Source organism: Nelusetta ayraudi, unplaced genomic scaffold, assembly GCF_046127955.1.
Source record: "Nelusetta ayraudi isolate G7.1 ecotype Tasmania unplaced genomic scaffold, CSIRO-AGI_Nayr_v1 ptg000168l, whole genome shotgun sequence".
Taxonomy (NCBI): domain Eukaryota; kingdom Metazoa; phylum Chordata; class Actinopteri; order Tetraodontiformes; family Monacanthidae; genus Nelusetta; species Nelusetta ayraudi.
Genome location: NW_027466218.1, coordinates 1045001 through 1070000, shown reverse-complemented (window position 1 = coordinate 1070000; position 25000 = coordinate 1045001). Strand labels below are relative to the sequence as shown.

At 50.2% G+C, this 25000-nt stretch overlaps 1 protein-coding gene across 1 annotated transcript in view; it reads right to left on the bottom strand.

Moving 5' to 3' along the window:
• Positions 1 to 25000, bottom strand: part of plxna1b (plexin A1b) — a 183512-nt gene that overhangs the window by 89302 nt on the left and 69210 nt on the right. The window contains exon 4 of the mRNA XM_076014237.1: positions 9701 to 9841. Within this exon, the coding sequence (XP_075870352.1) occupies positions 9701 to 9841 (141 nt within the window). The remainder of the gene's footprint in view (positions 1 to 9700; positions 9842 to 25000) is intronic.

The window sequence follows — 25000 nt, the reverse complement described above, 5'->3', positions numbered from 1 at the left end:
GAAAATAGATTGAAAAACAGCAGCTGAAGCTGAAGCTCATCGTCCACGTTATGAAGGAGGTCTTCAACACGTGGACCTGTGAGATTCAGCCTTGAATCCAAACGGATGCGTTTGACCCCATTGACCTCAGAGACAAACACCCTGAGCGTCTCGCAAATGACTGGTTGAGCAGCAGCCGGGAGGGGTGGGGGTGGGGGTGGGGGTGGGGGGGTCGGAGCAGCTTCTCTTTCTTCTGCTCCTCCGGCTGCCTCAACCTCTTCTGGGACCTATTTTGGGGTTTGCGGTTCTGTTTATACGAACCGCGCTCTATTATATCACACCATCTTGAGGCCAACTCTTCCAACGGCCGCGGGACCTCCTCGACGCCGTGATGACGCAGTCCAAACAAAACGCAGCCGGTCGGGTGTCAACGGATGGAGGGACGCACGCAAAACAGGCAACCCGGAGGAGCGCTTGGTTTTTCTCCTTTTGTCCAAACCCTCGGACACACCAAGGAAACGAGCCTCTCAACAGGGTGTTTGTGTAAGCCAGTGGTCACCGCTTCCTGCGCTGGAGTGCCTGCGGCTGGGGGTGGGGGGGGTAATCAAAGGCTAGCTTAGCATGTGTGCATTGACTGGATTGTGAGGGAGGCTTTACAAGATAGATCAATGGCAGGCTGGGTGCTGCTGCTGTGGACTGATGGGAGATAAGCAGCAGAGCAAACAAAGGGAGGGGGGGGGGGGGGGTGAGGAGGAGTGAGGAGGGGTGAGGTGGCGTGATGGGGAGGAGGGGGATGAAGAGGAGTAAGGAGGAGCAATAAGGGGTAAAGAGGAGTGAGGAGGGGTGAGGAGGTTTGACATTTTGGCTGAAATGAATGAATGCAGTGAATTACATTGCAACTTAACAATGAATGAATAAATAATATAAAATCCACTCAGTGGTCCCAGTTCATTGCTTGGAGCTGCGTCTGACTCCTGCAGAGACGTGAAGTCATCTCTCATTTTCTCCCCCGCCACTAAAATTCTGCACCCGCTGCCGTCTCCCTCGCTGTCTTCATCTCCCGCCCTGGCGCTCCTCTTTCTTTTCTTTTTCTTCCGTCACCTCCTTCACTCCATCCTTTCATCCGCCGTCCTCCTCCTGCGCTGAACTCAATTATTCAGCCACGCCATTGTTTCAGCCGCGCGTCTCTCAAAGGCCGTTCTGATCCCATCTGTGACCTCGCCGCCGAAAAAGATCATTTGCGCGCACGTGCACACGCACACACGCGCACACACGCGCACACGCACGGCCGGTCCGAGGCTCATGGAGACGAAACAGCTGGACGAAAAATAATGTGCAGCGCAAACACGGGCGAATGCGAGACAGGATGAGACAGAGTTGTTGTTAAATGTGAGTACAGGTGGGTGTTTAGAGGAACTTTCTGTATCATAGAGCTGAATAAAACATTGAGAGAACTTCCACTGGGGACGGAACAGCCACATTGTTTTTTTTGTATATATTCTCCTTGAGAATGTCAACATCACTTGTGCTAAATTTCCTCTGGGAAAATATTTATTTTCAAAAAAAAGCCACGTTCGTGTTTGAAAAGGGGGGAATATTGAAAAAGGCATCTCTCTCTCTCTCTCTCACTCTCACTCTCTCTCTCTCTCACACACACACACACACAAACACACACACACACACACACACACACACACAAAAACAAACAAATACGCCGGAAAGGACAAAGTGAGACGAAACTTTTCGGAGGCCTCATCACTCTTCATCAGCGCCGACGGTCCCATCATTTCTCCCGAAACGATCTCATCTCGTCTCAAAGCTGCGAGCCTCAACGCGGGCTGCTGACACGGAGCCCTCGGCAGCGGGCGGAGAGAGAAATAACACCGGTGGAGGGCGGAAGAAAGGAAGAAAAACCAAGGCCAAGCGGAGAGAGGAGGAGGAGGAGGCGAGGGGGAGGATTTCTCCAAAAGGGGAAGAAGAAAGAAAGTCGGAGGAGGAGGAGAAAAACCTAAAGACGGAGGCTTCTGAGAGATGGGGGGGAGTGGGCGGGGCCAGTGCGAGCAGTGGCACAGGTAGACGGGCCTCAGGCTCGGCTAATTAAGTGAGGCCGGCGCTCCAGTAAATGACTCTGTCACTTTAGTAAATGGACTTTGTGAGGAGTGAGGAGCAGCGCCGAGCGGCTGGCATTTCCATTAGGGACTCCTGCCAGGTGACCCCGCAGCACGCACCGTGCACACCGCACAACACACTGCTGCACACAGCGCACAATGCACAGCGCACAGCGCACAGCACCAAATCAAGAAATAAAGGAGATTTCCTTTCGTGGCTACCAGGACGACGCAGGTGTGCGGGCGTGGAGCGTGATTGCAGAGGGGAAGTGATGAGGATGATGAGGATGAGTGCGGGGGAGAAACAACAACAACAACAACAACAACAACAACAACCACACACCTATAAGAACAAAAAAGACTAAACCAAATGTGCGACTTCAATTAGCGTCATGTTTCAGCGGAGCTGCTGGAACATCACCAGGACCCAGTTGCAAATTGCTGTAGACTTATTTACATCAACAAACGGGCCTAAACGGCCGCGCGTGTGTGTGTGTGTGTGTGTGTGTGTGTGTGTGTGTGTGTACACGAGCGAGTGAAGAGCTCTGATGAGAACCTGTCCTGATTTTCTCCAACACGTTTGGAAAATAGCAGCCAATTAGCGACGACAACATGGTGAGGGGTGTGTGTGTGTGTGTGTGTTTGTGCGTGTGTGTGGGGTGGGGTGGGGGGGAGTGGTGGTGGTGATTGATTTTGACTGATGTTGGTTGGAGAAGAAACAAACAGCTGGACGTCACAGAGGACGCAGTCGGTTAAAACTGCACTCTGGCCACCGGCTCACTGCTGGAGGAGCCCCGGAGCGTCTGTAGACTAAACTCTGCGTTCGCACACGCACACACACGCACGCACGCACGCACATGCACACACACTGTTTTGGAGTTTGAGACAATGGACAATGTCGCCTTCTCATCCGAAATGTTGCTGAATTAATCTTTAAACTTTTACCTTGTAGATAATAAAAGACACAAAGAATGAGTGACTTCAGGAGGTGAGGACCTGCTAGTGACATCATCACCCTCATATCAATCAGAGAGACTATTGAGTTTAAAATGTTGCATCTACTTGGTAGAACTCTAGGACACTGACATCCTGTTTGTCTCAGCCTTTATTTGCTTAACTCACTTAGTTTGATTTATTGACGCTTTTCTTCACCGTAAGACAAACTTTTCTCTTTTCCCAATCTCATTTCTGGCGTGAATCACATGACTCACGAACAAAACATATTTAGCCCTCTGTTTGTAGCCCGAGGGACACTGTCTGGCAGTAATGTTGCTCCGCTGTCGCCAGGACACAAAGAAGATTCAGGTCCTGCAGATTGGCCTCATTCCTCACCAGTGCAGGTGAGCGCCACCTATGGCTGCCTATTGCCACTGCAGACACAGCAACGGGGGGGGGGGGGGGGGGGGGGGGGGGGGTGTGATTGTACAGACACCAGATAGTGACTGGATTTTAAAAGGGGGAAGGATGTAGGTACCCACCCCCACCCCCCTCCAGTCTCCCTCCCTCCGCCTGTTCACCCGATCAGCGGTCTCCATCACGCCACCCTCAGGGGACGGAAGGGCGAGCGAAACGGGGAGAGAGACGAGGGGACAACGGCGGCGCTATCGAGTGGCGGCGAGACCTCCATTAGCGCCGATAGCATCAGCCGACCGAGACAAGTGGCGGAGTACTCTGTTCTGATGGAGGGTGGGGGGGGGTGGAGGCAGGTGGAGAGGAGGAGGGGGAGGGTCCACAGAGACCATGGTCTGTCTCTTTACACCACTGTAACATTTCTATATTGTCCAGTGAGTAGAAACCAACCAGAGGCCATGGAAGTTTTTGCTCGGGGAAAAAGTGGACAAAGTTTCTCTATTTATTTTTATTTTTTTTCCCCTTTTCAAACTACTAATAATTTGCTCCGTCCTCCCTTTATTCGCCCGATGCGCTCAGAGGCGGAGAGCTACTTCTATCAGTTACCTCTATAGAAAAAAAAAAGAAAGCATAATGGCGTCTCTTTTCAGAATTTCTCATTTTCCGTTTTGTATTTTCCTCCGGCCATTTTTACCACACACACACACACACACACACACACACACACACACACACACACACACACACACACACACACACACACACACACACGCACACACACACGCACACACACACGCACACACACACACACACACACACAGGCCTCGTCCATTGAAACCCACCCCTCCATCAGCCTCCAGTGTGGGAGTATCACACCGACGGTGGCTGACACTTTTTTTTCCCTCCCCCCTTTACAAAGAGGAAAAAATAAAAGGAAGAAAGAAAGACAGAAAATGAGCTCTTTAAACGTGAAAAGTCCACATTGATGTGAGTCTCCTGCTAATGTGCCAGTCACAGTCGACCGGCGGACGGCAGAGAGGCAGTGAGCGTCCTGCCTGCTGCAATAATGGCTTGAACTCCTGTAATTGAGTGGCACACACGCACGGACACACACACACACACACACACACACACACACACACACACACGCACACACACACACACACACACACACACACACACACACACACACACACACACGAACACACACAAACACGCACGCAGCAGTGCTGCCAGTCGCCGTGCTCCCATCCTCGCCTGGCTGCGCCCGCTCTATTAACATTTACATAACAATGACCACCTTATTGTTGGCCAGTCCTGATGTGTCTGCTCTGTGTTCCGTGTGTGTGTGGGGGGTATGGAATACCCAGGCGACGCCCTTTCAAGCTTTATGCCGGTGGAAAAGATGAAGCTGGAGTCGTGATTATAAATCTAAATGTGTAGTTTCAGAAGCTTAGCACTCAGTTCATCAAGCAAAATGGATTTAAATCACACACACACACACACACACACACACACATATGTATATATATATATATATATATATACATATATATATACATGTGTGTGTATGTACATATATCTGTACATATACACACACACACACACACATATACATACATACATACATACATACATACATACGTGGACATAACTAGCATAAGTATTTATAAGCACTTCTATACAAATAGATACTTATAGAGGCCAAAGTTGACTTGTGTGTCTGTGTGCGTGCGTGTACGTGTCTAATCGTTCCAACTTAATCACACTTCCTGCGTACGCTCGGACCGGCTGGCGGCGCGTTTGAGCGGCGCATTATTCACTTGTTAACTTGGGGAAGTCCCTCCGTCGGCCCGACGTTGATGAATGGAGGCAAATGAATCTTAAAGCTACTTAGAAGTGACTGATTAGCTGCATCCAGTTCACCCAAATGTCACTCCTGATTGATACAGCCAGCCGCTTATTGCGCGTGCCGATGTCTGTCGGCGCTAATGTGTTTGCTAACGAGATTGGCAGCGCACCAGCGCTACGCGAATGTAAACAAACACACACGTAGGCGCTCTCTCTCTCTCTCTCTCTCTCTCACACACACACGCACACACGCACACACGCACACATGCACGAGCATGCGTGCAGAGGATTGATGTCTGACGAAAACCCTTTGGGTAAGATATTACTTGATGATGCCTTGTTGAGAGAGTCAACAACACAATGCAGTGCATTGTTCGCCACTGTGAACAATCATCTTCTGCAACTTTACTCTGTGTGTGTGTGTGTGTGTGTGTGTGTGTGTGTGTGTGTGCGCTTGTGTGCACGCGTGCGTCAGTCTTTGCTAATGCCTGAACTGAATACAGAGTCCTTGGAGGCGATGGGAGTCTCTGTGTAATGCGTGAGTGTGTATGTGTGTGTGTCTTTGAGAGGCACACAATGGTTTGCATCACAAAGATACACAACGCACTGCATGTGAAACAAAAAAAAAATATGTGTCACCAACTTTGTGCATAAATGCATTTTCCCTGCAAAGCGATGCAGATTTGGCCCAATCAATGGATTAGCACATGAATCACGACTGGACTACAATGTGATTGAGACGTAGCTTTTATATGCTAACAAAAAAAAACACACACACACACACACACACACAGACGCTCTAACAAAGGTTGTGTTACGCATGCACGAGGCACAGCGGGTCTTTGCGAGCGCTTCTCGGTCGGTTTCAAGCAGCCGCACGACACACGGTCGCCCCTTCCCACGACGCGGATGAATATTCATGCGTTCAGCAATTAGCCGGTGCCGCAACACACGCCGAGGCCATCAAAGGAGCTACACATCACATCCACTTTTGAGCGGGACCAACTCTCTGTGCAGGCACGGAGGCTGCGAAAAAAAAAAAACACAAGAAAAAAGGCTGCCGTGCTGTAAAATTGGAGTCCAAACTTTCAGTTTTCTGGCTGAACAACTGGGGAACTACTTGATGTCGGGGATGAAACACTCGCGCCACAGAGGAGAATCACCACTCCTGAAAGTTGGTGGCGATTTTCGCATGTTGGTGAAGAGAGAAAAAAAAACCCGAAACAAACCCTGGCTGATGAGCGGCACTCGAAAGTTCCTCATTTCAAGCGACGCGCACAACAACCAACAACAACAACAACAACAACAACAACAACAGGGTTTTAAAGTGCAGACAGGGTGCTGCTGCTGCTGCTGCTGCTGCTGCTGCTGCTGCTGCTGCTGGTGGGAGGCGGCCAGCCGAGTGGAGTCACTGGGCCAATGACACACAGCCACGGACAAAACCACAGACGTCATTAGCTGCAAATAAACTCATTTGAATTTCTCATAATAACGAACTGTCTCATGAGACGTGCACACACACACACACACACACACACACACACACACACACACACACACACACACACACACACACACACACACACACACACACATGCAGGCACTAAAACACTAACCCAGCGGGGCGTCCGCTCCCGCCGTCATATTCTCCCATTGACAATAATGACAGTGATGAATATAGCTGGAACAGCCAGAGTCATAAATCACAAGGCCTCAATCCTGACTCTGACTCACCGCATGAGCTTTCAATTGACTGTGTGTGTGCATGTGTATGTGTGTGTGTGTGTGTGTGTGTGTGTGTGTGTGTGTGTGTGTGTGAGGGAGAGGGAGAGGGAGAGACGGGGAGTAAGAGCCTGAGAGAGTCCAGAGACAAGGGAGGACTTGTCGTATGCTACGCATCAGTGGATATGTCCAGTGACACCTTAATGTGCTTGGCTTGTCTGAGGAACCCCCACAGGTTCCCTCTCAAACACACACACAGGCGCACACACACAGGCTGGCAGGCAGGATGAAAGGCTGGCTGTGTATCCGCTCCATAAGGAAGCAGGGAGAGTCAAGGTCTCCACCGTTCCTCCCCGTCCAAATCATCTCTCCGTCCTGGCCCCACTTCCACGCTTTTCTACCTCCTGCCGTCCTTCTTCAAGGAAAAGAGTAGTGTGTATGTGTGTGTGTGTGTGTGTGGGGGGGGGTGGAGGGTCCAGCAGCGACAGTGGAAGATCATTAAAAACACAGGAATGGGATCAGTGAGACGGCAGCTGAGAGGGGAGGACTCAATTTGAGCTTAGGTGGAAACGTGTGTGTGTGTGTGTGTGTTTACAGACACTGAGATGTGGGGGAGGGGTGGATGAGGACGGTGGGCACCAGGAGGGAATTGCCCCCTGCTGTCACTGGGGCTGGAAAAAGGGGGTTTAGCTAAAAAGGTCTGGCAACCACAGCCCCCCTGTTCCTCTTAACCCCCCAGGCTGCAAACCTTTAATGGAGATCAAACATATCGAGATGAAGAGGTGCGTGTGTGTGTGTGTGTGTGTGTGTGTGTGTGTGTGTGTGTGTGTGTGTGTGTGTGTGTGTGTGTGTGTGTGTGTACACTCAATGAAGTGGGCACAACAATAAGACATAAAAATAACCATGTTTGTGTCTCGGTGTAATAATGGAGCTCCTACATGTGTGTTATTTTATAGCAGCACGTACAGACTCATAGCTGTGAGCTAAGAGCAGATGCGTTATTTCGTTGCTGTTATTTCTTCACAGATGGTCCAAGAAATATACATATATATAAATATATATATATATTTTTTTATTTTTTTATTTTTATTTTTTAAACAAGCTAAGCAGTCAAGGCTGAATATGATACTTGCGTAGTTCTAGAGTATCAACCCAATTATGGAAAAAAAAAGGCTTCTTCTTTCTTTCCTGATCTTGTGATTTATTCAATGGTGCTCAGAAGCCATGAGCAACCTGTTTTCTCTGTTATCTACTACAATCATTATTACCCAAGGTCAATTTGTGTTCAGACAGTGTTGAGCCCTTCAGGCTTTGCACCAAATACACAAATGATACCTGCATCCTTCAGGTTAATTTCACAACTCCATCCATCCATCCATCCATGCATCCATCCATTCATCAGCCCAAACCTTCTACATCCAGCATCATCGTTTCAAACGTGGGCCAACGACAATATTTAACAGCCGTGAATGGGTTGAGCTCAGTTATTCCATAAGTCTATCTGGTAAAACACCTTGACGTGCCAGTGCAGAACAATTCCACACGATGAAAACGGGCCTGGTCTGCAAGAACCCAACCACCGGATCGGAACTTTCACCTCCAAACCTGTCCGACCACAGACACCAGCCGTTCCTCCACCTCCCCAACTTTCCTTTTCTCTTTTTTTTCCCCACTCGGAGTGATTTAACGCAGACGTGCCGTTTCCATGTCGCGCACATGCGGGGGGTGGGGGGGCTCCCACCGCCTGGGCTTCCTTCGCTCAGCGCACTAATGAGACGGAGGAACGAGGGAGCAGCTGGGCCTGGGGAGCCGCAGCCTCGTAGCGCAGCCGCCGCCGTTGCCCCTCCCACTCCCACTCCCCTCCCTCCACCCGTTAGCATCAAAGCACACGGCGGCGCTGCTGCTGCTGCTGCTGCTGCTGGTGCTGGTAATGACCGCCAGCGCACACGTGTGCCGCGCGCTACATGTGACCTGTTACACACACACCTCCCGCGTGCGTCTACACGAACATGTGTGTGTGTGTGTGTGTGTGTGTGTAACGTCTTGATTATTAGTAAAATCTCACAGCGGTGAAGGCCGCGCAGGGATGTTAGCGTGTGTGTGGGGGGGGGGGCCTCAACAGCAGGGAGGAGTGTTGGGCCATGCATCAACTGAAGGCTAATGGAGGTGAAGTCTGGTGTGGGGGCGGGGGGCTTCACTATTGTGCAGTCGCGTGGACGTGCACAAGCATGGGTCAGTAAAATGCGTGCGTTTGTGTGTCTGTGTGTCCGTGTTTGTGTGCGCACGCACGCAGCAGGCTTGTTTGTCCACCCGAGGAAAATAGATAATTGGAGGGAGGCATCGTTAGCCGGAAGCTGCACCTGCGCGGCTGCAGCTGTGCGGAGGCGGCGCGAAGTCGCGCGTGTCTGCAGGAATGTGGGGAGTAAAATCTGGGATTCCTGGACCTTGGATTGTTTTGTTTGTTTGTTTTTCTTATTTTCATTATTTTTTTTAATCAAAGCTTGAGCTCTGATTCTTTGTGTTCACGTGCTGAGGTTTGAGCTTCAGGTTTCATGAGTCGCTGCAGACCCTGCAGACCCCGGCCAGTGGTTGAGTTTGGTCTAAGAGCAGTGTTCTCATTGGTCAATGGCAATTAAAGTAGTTCCAACTTGGCCAACTGATAGTGATCCCCGGACTCCTCACGGACTCACCTGTCTGTCGGTCAGCGCGTAGATGTGCTGCTGGTCGGGGCTGAACAGCATGTCCCTGAGCAAGGGGCTCCCCGACTCGCTCACCGTCACCTTCTCGTAGAGCACCGCCGGGCGGTTGGGACTCTGGGAGTTGACCAAGATCTGAGGAGACACAATTCACAACAGGGAACGGTTAGCGGGTTGACCCGAGAACTCCAGTTTCCAGTCGGTTTCCAACGGAACGCATTGACAACGACCCAAACCGACGGTGGCATTGAAAGTTCACTCCACGCCGACCGTGAGCGCCGGTCAAAATCAGCGTGGGAAAGCGAGGTGAGAACGGCGAGGAGGAGGAGGAGGACTGGCGACCGGCAACATTACTGTTTACACAAGTTGAACCATTTTTTGGCAATGAAAAAAAAAAAAGAAAAGAGAAAAGAGGCAGACGTCACCTTTTAACACGTTAGCTTAACGTGTTAAAAGCCCGAAACACATCAGCCATTGCTTCGACACAAGTTTAAAAAAACGCTTGCGTTATATCCAATTAATGCGTCTCACGTTACACATTTTTCCCTGAAAGTGAACTTCAAACTCACACACACACACACACACACACACACACACACACACACACACACACACACACACACACACCAGCCTCTGCGCACACACACACACACACCAGTCTGCAGCTGGAGAAACGCAGGCCGCTTTTACTTAAGCGCTAACAGATGGCGGCGGGCTATTAAAGTGGTCGGCAGCTCGAGACGATTGAAATCTTTACAGCGGGGGCTAAAGGGTGCCAGCTTTAAACTGTGTAATGTGGCCGCGATTACAGCAGAGGGGCAGCGCAAATGACGGGATAATGGTGCGAGAGAAAGCCGCCATCAGCAACAGGCGATGACAAAGCAAAGAAAAGTTGGAGAATAAATAAAAGGTGGCTGGGGGGGCCATTAAAAGTCCCACATGAAAGACGCCATCTTTCATCGCGCGGTAACGACGGCGGGGGGAAGTGGGGGGGGCGGGGAGAATCACATCTGGAGGGACGGGAGGAAAGACCTCGCGGCACAAACTTCACCGTTAAAACAAGCGGTCCGATGCAAATTCAGGTGAGTTTCTCATTTGCACGTTTCTCCACGCACATCGAGAAGCTCTGTTGAAGCTGCTGGAGACACAGGGTTTATGGTTCAGTCTGCTTCATCCTCAAGCAGGAGTGCGTGAACTCCAGCACGCTCTCAAAACTCTTTGCTTTGTGGGATTTCTTTTGGGGTTTTTTTGTTGTCTTTTTTTGGGTGAACAATTGGGTCACGGGCGAGGAGGTAACGGTGTCTGCGCGATTAGCCGGCGCAGTGGCTGCGAGCCAAAGTCATCTCGCCGGCAAATGAAACAGGAAGGGGGGGGGGGGGGGGGGTGAGGATGGGTGGAGGAGCATCAGCTCTCCATTACCGAGCTCTGTCGGCTGGCGCTGCTATCAGCCCCGCGGTGACGAGGGAGGGACGGCAGGCGGTGGCTGGCTGCGAAGACGATAGCGAAACGCATACGTACGCGCGCGCACACACACACGCACACGCACACACACACACGCACACGCACGTACGCAAACAGTTTGCATCCTCCGCAGATGATTAACGATAAGATGAGACCAGACGCACAGCGGCGCGGTGATGGATACGCACGTGCAAATTCGCGCTTTGATAGGCTCCCACGTGCACGCGCTCTCTCTCTCACACACACACACACACACACACCCGGGGAGATAATGTAAACGGCAAGCAGTGTGTGTGTGTGTGCGTGCGTGTGTGTGTGTGTGTGTGTGTGTGTGTGTGTGTGTGTGAAATGGAGATAAAGAGATATAGAGACAGAGCGCAGCGGCTCATAAGGCTGTGATAAAGCGCTGGAGATGAGAGGAAATACGGACGCTATTATCCAGATAATGGGCCTGTAAACAAAGGATACATTTCATTTACAGCCGGGCGCGAGCGAGTGAGCACGTCTGCGCGCTGATACAGGCAGGCAGGCAGGCAGGCAGGCGCGGCTCTGAAGTAACGACGAGCAGAGTGGGAGAGGACAGTGGGGGGGGGGGGCAGGATGACGTGTGTGGGAACCCTTCTGCTCCCCCTCCCCCTCCGCTATTTCCTCGCTCCAGCCGACTGTAAAGAGCTGTGGTGGACGCAGAGCAGGTCAGCGCCTGATGACGTAGTCTGAACATACAAACACGCGCTCACTGCTGAGAATTACTGTCACTTGCTAGCTCCATCTTTGATACATTGCTTCTTCTATGGAAGTCCCATAGTCAACGCCCACTCCCATTCTTTTTAAAATGTTGAAAGATCTCGAGAGCTTCGCAGCAATCTCATGCAAAAAAAACCAAAACATGTTGTAGGATTTAATGTTTTCCTTGGGTTTGATTGTTTATTGTTAATTATCATGTATTTGTGTATATATTTTGTTTTTTATTTCTTCATATTTTTATATATTTGTTTAAAAGGTGCATCATTTTTGTGTTTTTTTCTGTAACTAAAATGTGGTTTTAAAATTCAAAAATCAAATCTTCTTTCTCCTCCTCCTCCTCCTCCTCCTCCTCCTCTGCCCACAGTTGGCATTGTACCCGACTAGCAGTTGTACTAACAGGAGGCTAATCGATGGTTATCGTATTTCGATATAAGCGGCACGAAGCTGATTAAAAGCAACAGCACGTCTGATGTTTTCAGGGTAAAAATGGCAAAAGGTGCACAACTGATTCCATGTTTCTGATTCTGCCCTGATTGCAGCAGCACTTTTCTGTATTCTCGCTGAAATAATTGCCGTGCAAATTTTTTTCTTCTGGCTTTTATCAGATGAAGACAGAGTGATTTCAGAGATGCATGCGATACGCCGACGACAAACTAATATCCAAATCATCCGCCGTCGACCACGGCGCTGCTGCTCCAGTTCCCACAGCCTGCAGCCGCAGCAGCAGCAGCAGGTGGTTCCGACTCTTTCACCTCTTAAACAAGTCACTTAATCCAACCTCTCCTCCGTCAGTCACCGCTCCTCTTCTGCTTTCATCCCTCACTCTTCCTCCGAGCTCTCAGCGGCCGACTGCGGCACCAGCATTGTTTTATAATCTCGGAGGGATTTCAGGGGGGATAAAAAAGAAAAAAGGGAAAACACAAATGTTGCGAGGTGAGAAAGAGAGAAAACAGGGAGGGGGGAGGGGGGGGAGGGAGGGGGGAGTGGGCGGGTGAGAGTGGGCGACGTGTGAAAGCGACAGGTAATAAATTGTCTGCAATTCTTTCATCCCACAGGTGCTGCAGCCAAGTTCTGGGCACAGGAGGAAGGTGTGTGTGTGTGTGTGTGTGTGTGTGTGTGTGTGTGTGTGTGTGTGAGAGTGTTGGAACGTGAACAGCATTAGAATGTGCAAATCTTGTTTCCTCACACGGGTTTGAACACTCGGCTTGATTGTGAAACCCACACGGCGTAGAAACCAGGCTGGTTTGTGTGTGCGCTGAGCTCGCTAAACCCCCCAAAGAAAGTTATTCCAAAAAAAAAAACAAAAAAAAACTAAGAACTCCAAGCTGCTGATGAAGTGAATCGTCGTCTCGCTTCGTCTTCGTCAAAGCCGCCGCCTCTCTGGTCGGCACATGTAAGGCAACATTAACGGAGCGCTGACACACGTCGAGGCCTTGTGATTTACGTGGGGACGCACAGATAATCACCGGCAGGAGGGAGGAGCTTGGCGAGCCGGAGAAAAACAAGGAGGCAAAACTGCTGCGGTTTGCAGATAAAAATGGGAGAAAGCCAAACTATCTTTATCTCCAAACAGCCTGGATGTAAGAAGAACAAAGAAGAAAAAGAACAAGGAGAAGCAGCACATAACTGAAAGTGTCTGTTGCTTCCCGAATTGCTAATGTTGTTTGTCAGCTCAAGAGTCAAACGTGAACAAAAAACAAATGCACGTTGTTTCCCCCCCCCTCCCCCCGAATGTTCCACTGCCGGTCAGAGAGTTTCACAAACTGCCGCTGATCTGCTGGGATTTTCAGGACGTCACGCCGTCTCAGGGGTTCACAGGCTGAGCGGGAAAAAAAAACGCCCCGCTGATGCCAAGAGGTCGGAGGTCAGCGTGGCAACAGCAAACTCGCCTGCAGAACAGCGGGTGTGCGTGCCTAATAAAGTGGCCGCTGGCGAACGCAGCCTCGCCGTTCTGCCTTGAGTGGCGCTCGATGAGAAGCGGCTCCGGCGTTTCAGCAGAGGCTTCGTGATGTGTGTGAACAGAGAGCATTCCTCTCACCCACAGAACACACACACACACACACACACACACCCTGTTACAGAGGGTTCATCTGGACGTCAGCAGGTCCCCCCAAACATTCATAATGATGTTCGGCTTCACATTCCAGCAGACTTTGATGTGGGGAGGGGCCCCCTGTGAGTGTGAGTGTATTTAGGGGCCCCAGTGGTGATATGGGGATGGGGGGGGACGGGGGTGTTGATTGTGGCCTTGGAGGACAGACAGCCAATGAGGGAAAGCAGCCTGGAGCTGGTGAGGACAGACACAGGATGGAGGAGCAGCTTCACCTCAGAGACTTTTTATCACACGACTGTGCAACACACACTGACACTCTCATAACACCGGGGCTGAGGGAGGACGATAGCCTGGATTACCCACATGAATCCATCTATTGTCTATTGATTATGTCAGTTGTCTATCTGCTGGATTTGTCACATGTGTCAAATGCATCTGGGGGAGGATGGGAGAGAAAAAAACCCAGTGGAAGGATTTGGAAATGGGTGGTGGAAGTAGTTTGGACGTCTTTTTTTCCTCTTATTTCTGCTTCCCCTCACAGCAGTGGCTTTCTGCTTTGCCCCAACAATTTGTAGGGAGGGAAGTTCTATTACAGGTTAAAAAAAAAAGGATGAAGTGTCGACTCGTACATCTTTCACCCAGCTGTCTCAGGGTGAAGGAGGGGTCAAACCCTGGACGAGTCAGGGCCACACACATAGGGAGAGGGAGAGAGAGAGAGAGAGGACCACACCGACGGACGAGTCAGTGCTTGCCAGTCTGGGAGTCTTGCACAGAACCCAGCAGAGACTCAGCAGGGAGAACGTGCAAACTCAACCCACAGTTGGGAGTGGAACCCACAACCTCCCGCCCAGTAGCTACTGCTGGTTCTGCTCTGAGGATCCTCCAGGAAAGCCGAAGAGCGGCCAGAAAAGATAGATTTGTGTTTCATCTTAATGCAGGAGGACACTGGGTGGCAAACACACCAAAAAATAGTCTGCTGCAGAAGCATTGCAGCAAGTGTGTGTGTGTGTGTGTGTGTGTGTGTGTGTGTGTGTGTGTGTGTGTGTGTGTGTGTGTGTGCGCGGTTCGGTTGAAAGCTGGAAGCAGATGGAGCATCACACATGAGTGACTGATAGCCCCCCCGACACATCTCTGGAACAAATTCCCAAGCATCACACACACACACACACACACACACACACACACACACACACTATACATATATACAGTGCAGCCACATATAGAAGAGCTTAGAGTAAACTTGTACCATATGTGGGTCAGACAGTCAAGGGAGCAACACACACACACACACACACACACACACACACACACACACACACACACACACACACACACACACACACACACACACACACACACACACGCGCGCGCTTCTCCTTCAACGGTGCAGACAGAGAGTTATGGTGACAGTGATGGAGGATGTGTGGCGCTGGAACACACACCCTCACACCCTCACACACACTTGATGGAATGTCATTGTGGTTGCCACAAAAACAGCGAGTGTGTCTGCACTCGGTTATTTTAAGGCTGCGGGAAGGAGAACAGATGCGTCCCTGAGTTTCGCTCCTTTTTTCCACTTTATCTGTGAGAGAAACGCACCGCGGCGGCTGCGTCAGAGTAAATCTGCAGCCTCCTGGTGGCTCCCAGTCCTTTTATCAGCAGCTGCTCTGGGCAGTAGTGCCGTGTGTGTGTGTGTGTGTGTGTGTGTGTGTGTGTGTGTGTGTGTGTGTTAAATCAGAATTGTACGACATCTGAGGATATTTGGACGTCGTAGAGGAGGAAGTTCAGCGAGCAGTTCTGGAGTTTTTCAATGAAATTGTTTCTGGTGAAAGAAAAAACCTTCACTGCTTCCACCAAACATCATATAAGAACCGGCTTGAATCCATCAGTATGTCACAATAGGTGTAATTTATCATCACAGATTAGTACTGGAAACTAGTGATACTAGTTTTTGCGAGGTGCGTGACTGCACAGCCACCTCTCAGCGTCCTATCAACCACATGTTCATATTTTCCAGTTCAAAGTTTATGAGCTGGTAAGAATCTTGACACAATAGTGAGCCGTGAGCTCTTTCAAATCTTTATTTAAAATCAAATGTCCGTCATCTACATTGGCCTTGTTGGAGGCTTCCAAGAGCAAATTGAACCGATTCAACAGCTCGTGCATTTTCCCCATGATGCCTTTCCCTCCCCTCCCTCCCCCTCCCTCACCTGTCTCCCCCCCCCCACCCCTCCCTCTATTCAACCTCCCCACCGTCCTCCCCCCTCAAATTAGATGCCGTTAGCTAACAGCGCGCGGCATTCCGCTGTGAAAAAGCGGCGCGTCTGGAGAGGTGCTTCACTTCACTGTGACTGATTTCATCAGCCGCACCGCCACGACACGACAACACTGTCGCACGCGTGCGCGTGTGCGCGCACACACACACACACACAAACACACACACACACAATAGGACGAGGCATCGGGATGGAAGACAACGGGCCCCGTTTAGCGTCGCCGTCGGAACGAGGGAGGAGACGCTCTGTTTGTCCGAACAAAGAGACAATATTGCACGTTTACATCAGGCGCCGCTGAGAAGACGTTTATGCCAAACGACGAGGGAGAGAGGGAGAGAGTGAGAGAGAGAGAGAGAGAGAGAGAGAGAGAGAGAGAGAGGGAGAGAGAGAGAGAGAGGGAGAGAGAGAGACAGAGAGAGAGAGAGAGAGAGAGAGAGAGAGAGAGAGAGAGGGAGAGAGAGAGACAGAGAGAGAGAGAGAGAGAGAGTGAGAGAGAGAGAGAGAGAGAGAGAGAGAGAGAGAGAGGGAGAGAGAGAGCTGCCTTATCGGCAGAGGGAGGAAAGAGGATAAACAAACACAGATCGCTACGAGTGCAAACCTCAATGAGGTGGACAGATGCTATCATCAGCCGCGTGTGTGTGTGTGTCTGTGTGTTTGTTTGTGTGTGTGTGTGTGCAAGGAGAGGAGTGAAGCACACACACACAGAGAGAGAGGGAGAGGAATCAGTTGGGGCTGGGTGTGTTTGTGCGACAGGGAGATTGTGTTTGTGTCGATTGTGTGCACGTGCAGCCCAGACGTGCAACGAATCGCCGCCGCTACGTTTGTGCAAAGAGTTCAACAAAAATCAGTCACGTCAAAACACTGTCAATTCACTGTCGAACACTGATTTGGGATGAGGGGAAGCCAAGAACGGCGAGGAAACACACACACACACACACACACACACACACACACACACACACACACACACACACACACACACACACACACACACACACACACACACACACACACACACACACACACACACACACAGCCGTGTCTCACGCAGCAGCGCTTGACCCCCCATTTGCCGAGTGGATCAGCCGTTCACGAGGATTACAGCGAACGGGACCTAATCTCCAGCTGTAATTACCAAGGTAGATGTATGTGTGCAAGTGTGTGTGTGTGTGTGTGTGTGTGTGTGTGTGTGTGTGTGTGTGTGTGTCTTCCTGAGGGAAACCCAAAGTGATTACATGGCCACTGGTGCCTCTAATAGCATCTTTTAAAGAGCGAGAGAGAGAGATGAGCAATTGGGAAGAGGCGGCCGAGGTATTCTTCAGTGGTTAAGACGTGGCTCTGTTTTGGCTCTGTGTGTGTGTGTGTGTGTGTGTGTGTGTGTGCGTGTGTGTGTGTGCAGATGTTTGTAATCGATGCAACACTAGAGGCTAATGGGAGTCGAGCCAAAACCACACCTCGGCCTTCTCATCACTCGCTGGATTCTGCTTGCCTCTCTTAGGCCCCGCCCCAAACTCCCCTCCCCCACCTCTTCCCCCCCTCCTCACACACACACACACACACACACACACACACACCTCCCCCCTACACCCACCCCTCCAATTTCTGCACATGTCATCGCCTCGCCAAAGCCCCTCTGGTTTCTCTTCTCGTCTTTTCTCCAAGTCCCTCAAAACGACACAAACCCTCCCGGACGTCGCAAACAGCCATCAAATGTTGAAAAGGATCAGACAAGAGAGGAACTGGGAGGTGAAAAAAAAACAAAAAAACAAGTGGGTGCAAAATGGATGACAGAAAAGCCAGAGAATTGCCAGCTGGTGACAGAGGAGCCGTTCTGAATGAAGAAGGTGACTTGGAACAACAGGAGCCTGGTGGCCTGAACCAGAGGAATGTAGACTGTGTTTGTTTTTTTATAGTGAGCTTTAGGGTTAGAAGGGGGTAATGTGTGTGTGTGTGTGTGTGTGTGTGTGTGTGTGTGTGTGTGTGTGTGTGTGTGTGTGTGCGTGCACTTGAGTGTTTGTGCCTCTGTTAGATTAGTAGGTGGCACGGCACTGTCATCCTGTTATTTCAGTGTTCCAGTAAGTTCTCCTGCAGGCACAAACAGGTTTCAATCCCCCCACCTTTTCTCTCCTGATGGTTTAGATTTTTTTGGACACAATGTTATTTTTTTTATTTTTTTAAATGGAGGAATCAGTTAAGGTTAAACATAATTTAAAATAATTTAAATAAAATCACTGAATGGAAAGCGAAAGCATCTAAAACAGACTCCGGCTGCTTGATGGTTTCTGGGCTTCTCTCGATGCTAATTTGCTGTTTCGATTCTGTTGAAAGGGGAACCGTTGCGCTGTCCGCCCTCACTGGACTGGCTGGCAGGGGGCGCTCTAACAATTGGCAACTACCGGGGCCAGATTTTTTGTTTGAATAATTCCTGAACAAATGGTGTTGGCACTGGGACCTCCTCTTACCAAAATTGGAATTGTTGCGTGTGCGCGTACACACACACACAATAAGTTTGGTCCCTCGGTGCGACTCACTTGTTTTTCTTCTCCACCCAAACCCAGAGCAGCGCAGCCAGTTCCCATCCCTCCCCAGGTGAAATCACCCGTTTTTCCCTCTCTTTTTAAAATTTTTTTTGGCTGATTCTGCCAACTGTTCTTTCAGGAAGAGCCAGAGGAAAGTCCCCGTCTCGGAGCCCAGTGCTGGGAATCCACCCCTTTAAAAAACAAAAAACAACAAAAAAAGAATACGCCGTGTGGCTTTCACGCCTCTCGTCAGCCGCCTCTTCTCTGACCGCCACCTCATTCTTCTTCTTCTTCTCCTCCACCCCCCCTCTCTCCACTTCCCGGCCTGCCAGCTAGAGACGCTCTCCTGGTGTGCAGTAATGGTCCGCTGGGACGCTCTTGGCCGCCGCCCACCAAATACATGCAGGACAGCCGACTGCAGAGCCAAACACGGAGCGGGATGATAGGTTAGTCTGTATCTAGTGTGTGTGTGTGTGTGTGTGTGTGTGTGTGTGTGTGTGTGTGTGTGTGACTCAGAGGAACGTTAAGAGAATGTTTAGTTTTCCACAGCGCAGGAGGAAGAAGAGCCTAAACGCACCACCTTTCTGAAAACAGACTCAAAACTGCATCGCTGGCCCCTGCCGGCAAGTGTGTGTGTGCATGTGTGTGCGTCACAAGCAGGAACAAGGAGTTGTGTTTACAGGCCCGACTCATGGAAGTGAGTCACATGGTCGCAGTGTTTACAAAAACCCTGAGCTGCCTCAAACCTCTCGTCTTCCTCTTTATTTGTCTTTTATTCCAGTCTTCCTTTGAAACAACAATTTGCCAACACTTGACCTTCCGCATTTTTGCCCATGATCTTCGTTCGTGCGTCAGCGTTTCGTGCATTTCCCGAGCTAAGCATGAAAGCACTGACACACATTTTAGGGTTTTTGTTGTTTTTTTTTTGGAAGAGATCTAAATTCCAACAGTCATGTGAAGGCCACGAGGAAGCGGTCTTCGTTTACGACGCTAGCAGAGGTGCACGTGCGAAAAACATGTTGTGGAGCATCAAAGGGAAATTACAAAAAAATAAAAAATAAATACATAAATGGATGAATACATAAAAGTGAAGTTCAATCCTTTCTCGCTCGTCTTGGCCGGCGGAGTCGACGTGCTGGAGGTGAATGTATATCTGTGGGCTGTCGGCTCAAATAACGTCTATTAATACCTGAGCTGCTCAACCACAGACTTATGTAACAGGGAGGTCACGGAGGTCAGGGGAGAGCTGCTGAGTGGGAGTGTGTTGGACGGGCGGGCGGACACACACACATGCACACACACACACACACCTGTAGACCCGTCACACCGGCTCCTGCAGGAGATACAGCGCCAGGTTCTACGGGTCTCAGCGGCCAACACGGACCAATAGGAACCCTCCTCATCCTCTGGCTGTGGCTCACACTCCACCCCACTGCAGTGGGAACCCAGTGGCGGCGGCTCTCGGAGGGGAACCAGAACCAGTCTGGTCGACGCCCGACCGAGGAGAGAGACTCTGCCCACGCCTGAGCAGATTCCTGAGGGACCTGCTCCAGGTTGGTGCTGGACTCCTGCTGGCTGGAGCTTCACGGGGTCGCAATTAATATCAACAAAGTCCGCCGACATCCAGACCTGCAGAGCCGGGTAGCGACTGCGTCTGAAGGGTTTTTACTGGACTTTGTTTCCCTTTGTTTTTGGTTGAAAATGATTGAGCGATGCCGAGACTCCACTGGAGTATTACATGGATGTTATGAGGCAGCGAGAGGAGCGAACTCCCCATCGACTGGGAGCGCAGGCACCCAGAGTGACGGAGGAAGAGAAGGAGAAGAAAAAAGACGGAGAAGTAGAGGAAAGGGCGCAGAGAGGACAGAGAGAAGGGGAACAAAAGAGAGATAAAAGGATAAATGACTGGAGAGGAAAAGGAAGAAGAGGAGGAAGAGAGGAAGAAGAGGAGAAGAAAGCCTGAGAAGAGCCCAGCGAGGAGCGGGGAGATCTCCTTCGGATCAGAGGCTGCCGGCTGCCAATTACTGACGGTTAATGTGTGTCTGGTATTACGGGGGGAGCGGTGGGGAGGGATGAGTGGGGCGGGGGAGGGGTCGTCGAGAGGGAAAGTGCCGTTTTGAGCCTTTAAAATTCAGCAGGAGGGGTAAAAAAAAAAAAAAAGAAAAAGAAGAAGGGGGATGTGATGGCGTCCCAGCATCAGCATCCACTGTGTGTGTCAGCAGCAGAAGTCGGTTCGTCAGCAGAGAAATGGGGAAGCGCCGTGGACACAATCGGCCACTGAATCAGAGTCGGAGGGAAGGAGGAGGTTTGAAAAGACGCCCACGCACCAGCAACAGGCCGAGCAGGAGGACAAAGGCCGGCAAAGTTTTCCAGACAGTCAGCTGAGCAGCGCTGGACCGTCACAAGATGGCTTTTTATAGAAGTGCCGCAAAACACACACAGACAGTCTCTCACACACACACACACACATGCACGCAAGCGCGCGCACACACACACACACACACACACACACACACACACACACACACGCACACACACACGCCCCTCCCAGACACAAACAGGAAGTGTAGATGGACGGAGGAAGTTGTCCATACAGAAAAGGCAGGAAATCCTTCGTGCTGGATTACTTTCTCTTTCTCACACACACATGCACACACACACATGCACACAAACACACGCACATACGTACATCTTCCAATTTGTTTTCACTGCATTTCTTTTTCTTTTTTCCTTTTTTTTTTTTACCTTTTTTCTTAGTTTTTCACGCAGTCATGTTGCAAAACAGAGTAAAACGAAACACATCTGAGTCATTTGGAAAGTGGTCTGCTCCTGATTTTGGGGCTCTTGATTTATTTTATTTTTTTCCTGCTGTGCAAACATTTCAGGCAACCACACCCACGTGGTTTCATTTTGCAACGTTTAACTTCAAAACTCAAAAATGTTACCGTCTTGCTCAAAATTCGAACCAAACATCTGTGATATTCTCTGACCAGCAATATTTTCCCTGTGCATCGTTGAACTCACAGGGTCCCAATGATTCAGTCCGTGTTGGACTAAAGGATCAGTTTCCACTCCAAGCAAATGTTCAAAAAGAGTTAATCAGTTCCTACTTAAAGGGGGAAAAGAGGTCAAACGAGGCCGAACCCCACTGGGACGACTCTCGAGACTCACTTCCCCTTTGGCTTCCTGACTGAGGAAAAAAAAACAAAACCCACACACACACAAACCAATTCGCACGACTGTAAAAGAAACCACAAAGCATTCTAATAGATTCCTAGCACACTGCTATTAGCTGATTATATACACACACGGACAAAGGCTGCACCGCACGCTCACTAACGCTTACGAGCAGAAACCATTCAGGTCCCAACAGGCTGGACGCACGCGGACACAAGGAGGAAGGAAAAACACGCGTGTGCACACGCTAAGCAGCAGCAGCAGCAGCAGCAGCAGCAGGAGCACAGCAGGACTTAAGAAGGGCGATAAAAGAGCTTAATTAGGCCGCCATTCTTATTTCCAGGAAGGAGTGCGTCACAGATGGCGTGGCTCACTTATAGTGTTTGAAAAAAAAAAAAAACCCACACACACACAGTTTGCCGGTTTCCCTCCTGGGAAACAACACGGGCGAGACGGAGTGAGTCTCGAACCTCAACGAGTCTAAACGCAGAGCTGCTGAGACGTGAGGGAGATGAAAAAGATTCTTGAAATTGCCAACAGAGAAGTGATTCTCCAGTCTGCACCTGTTTTGCTACTTGAGGGTCAGACCAGACTTGCGATACTATACCTAAACACTTTATACACTGTATCGGAGTAACCACCAATAATTCTTCTTCTTCTTCTTCTTCTTCTTCTATTTTCCTTACAGCAAAATTGTAAACACAGCGTAAACAACGGCAAAAGAAACGCACACCAGTACGCCGGATGTTAGCTAGCTGGCGGATGCTAACATTAGCTAGATGTTAACAGCAACAGAGGAAAAAGGCCTTCTGTCTGTGTAAATGCCTGTTGTCAATGAGCGTCTAAATATATCGCAAAACTGCCATGAAAACATTTTTTTTTCTTCGCATTTACACGTCACCGGACGTGATGTGTGGGGTCACATGACCAGTTCACTTCAAGTGAAAACCCAAAATGTTCTTTACCTCCAGCCTCCCCAAAGAGGGGTCTCGCGGGACAAGATTTAACGAGAATTACAGCTTATGCGCTTCACACCATTCCATGGACACAAGTGCAATCAGCATTTGTACTTTGTCGAAATTTCAGAATTACAGCTTCTTCTTTTTTTTGCGAAAAACTGTAATGGAAACGCAGCTGGTGTGGCGTTCCCTGACGCAGCGAAGCGTCCGACATACTGCACAAACTTGGGCCGAGTGCAGACACATTTTTTATTTTTGCATATTTCTCAGTATAATGGACTCAAAATGTTAAGCATGTGTTGGGGAAGTAGGTCACTTGGGAAACGCCTCATGTTTTCTCACAAACTCACAAACAAACTCACTCACAGCCCTGTTTACCCCCCCCCTCTCGGCCCTAAAACTATTTCCAGCAACGCCTCTCCAAAAACTTGACCGTTCTCCTGGGCTCTCGGTCCAAGTCTCCTCCTCCTCTTTGCATCATTTCCAGTAAAGCACTAAAGTCCCCATTGTCTTTCTCTCCGACGTCCTTCAAGCTCCCCCCTCCCCGCCCCCCCACCCCCAACGCCTGGCGCTGTTGAGTCAGCCGCGGGGGTAAATCCAAGCGTGCCATTGGCTAAACTGCTTGTGGACAGGTCACACACTCTGAATAGACAATAGCTTTCCATTCAGGAAAAGCAAGGAGGGAAAAAAAAAACAGTCACATGACACATGCAGATGACGGATGGAGCGACCTGTCAGAAGGGCAATACTTCTACATCCCCCCCCCCCCCCGAACTGGGTTACACACACACACACACACACACACACACACACACACACACACACACACACACACACACACACACGAAAAGGAGAGCAATAAATTCAAGCCGGCACAATATGACCCCTGCATGGACACGGTGGGAGCGCTGGGGTGAAGCCAGACCGGCATAACAACGACCGCCAGGGTTCATCTGGAGGTAACCTCCATTCACACTCAGTCTGTTCTCCACCTCGGCCTTGATCAACACGGAGGCCTATGAAAGACTTTTTTCTCTGCCTCTCACACCACCACCTCCTCCTCCTCCTCCTCCTCCTCCTCCTCCTCCTGCCATTCAAAACTTTAAGCTTCTCCCAGTTTAGCCGCTGAAACAATGCGGGCGACGAGAGAGAGGGAGGGGAGGGATGAAAAAAAGAGAGGAAGAAACGACGTGATTTCCGCTGCAGCTGGATGATTCGGATTTCATTACTCCATTCACGTGCCGCCCGGCCGGTTTTGTTTATTGCTTTATTTATTTATTTGCGCACTATTGGCAGTCCGGTACTTAAAAGTCACTCAAGTTTGGCTGCCGCTGCCAGATAAAGACTGGCTCCTAATCACAAGGCACGCGGGCGCTTGAACGGGAAATTTGCCGCTCGTGGGAGTCGACGGCGCGAGCGAGTGAGCAAAGACTCGGAGATCTGGCTTTGTTTCCCGACACTGTTGTCATTAAGCGATAAAGACCGAAGTCAGTGTTTCCACCGAGTGACCAAATAATAACAGGAAAAAGAAATCTTTCTGAGTAACAGCGAACGCCGCTCTTTCTTTCTCTCCCTTTTTCTCCTCTTCATCTTCTCTCCTCCCTCCCTCCAATTAACAGCTGGCCGAGTCGTTCAGTCAGCTAATTGGTGAGGTCTGACGGAGGGATGCCCTCAATTTTCACCATTGGAATGCTGCACGCACGCACGCACGCACGCACGCACGCACGCACACACTTTCTCCTCAACTCTCTACCGATTCTACAACAACAGAGAGACAGAGACAGAGAGAGAGAAAGAGAGAGAGAGAGAGAGAGGGAGGGAGAGAGAGAGAGAGGGAGGGAGAGAGTGTGAGAGAGAGATGAGGATGAGCACACATCCCGGAATGTGCACGCCTTCACGTAGTCGCACATTCGGAACAATTGGCACTCCCGCACACACACACACACACACACACACACACACACACACACACACACACACACACACAGAGCTGTGAAGTCCCGGTGGGAAAAGCCACTTTCCGGAACATTTTACCCAATTTGCATTGCTCCTGGCTCCAGCGCTCTCTGAGTAGGGGAGGTGTCGTCGTGTGTGTGTGTGTGTGT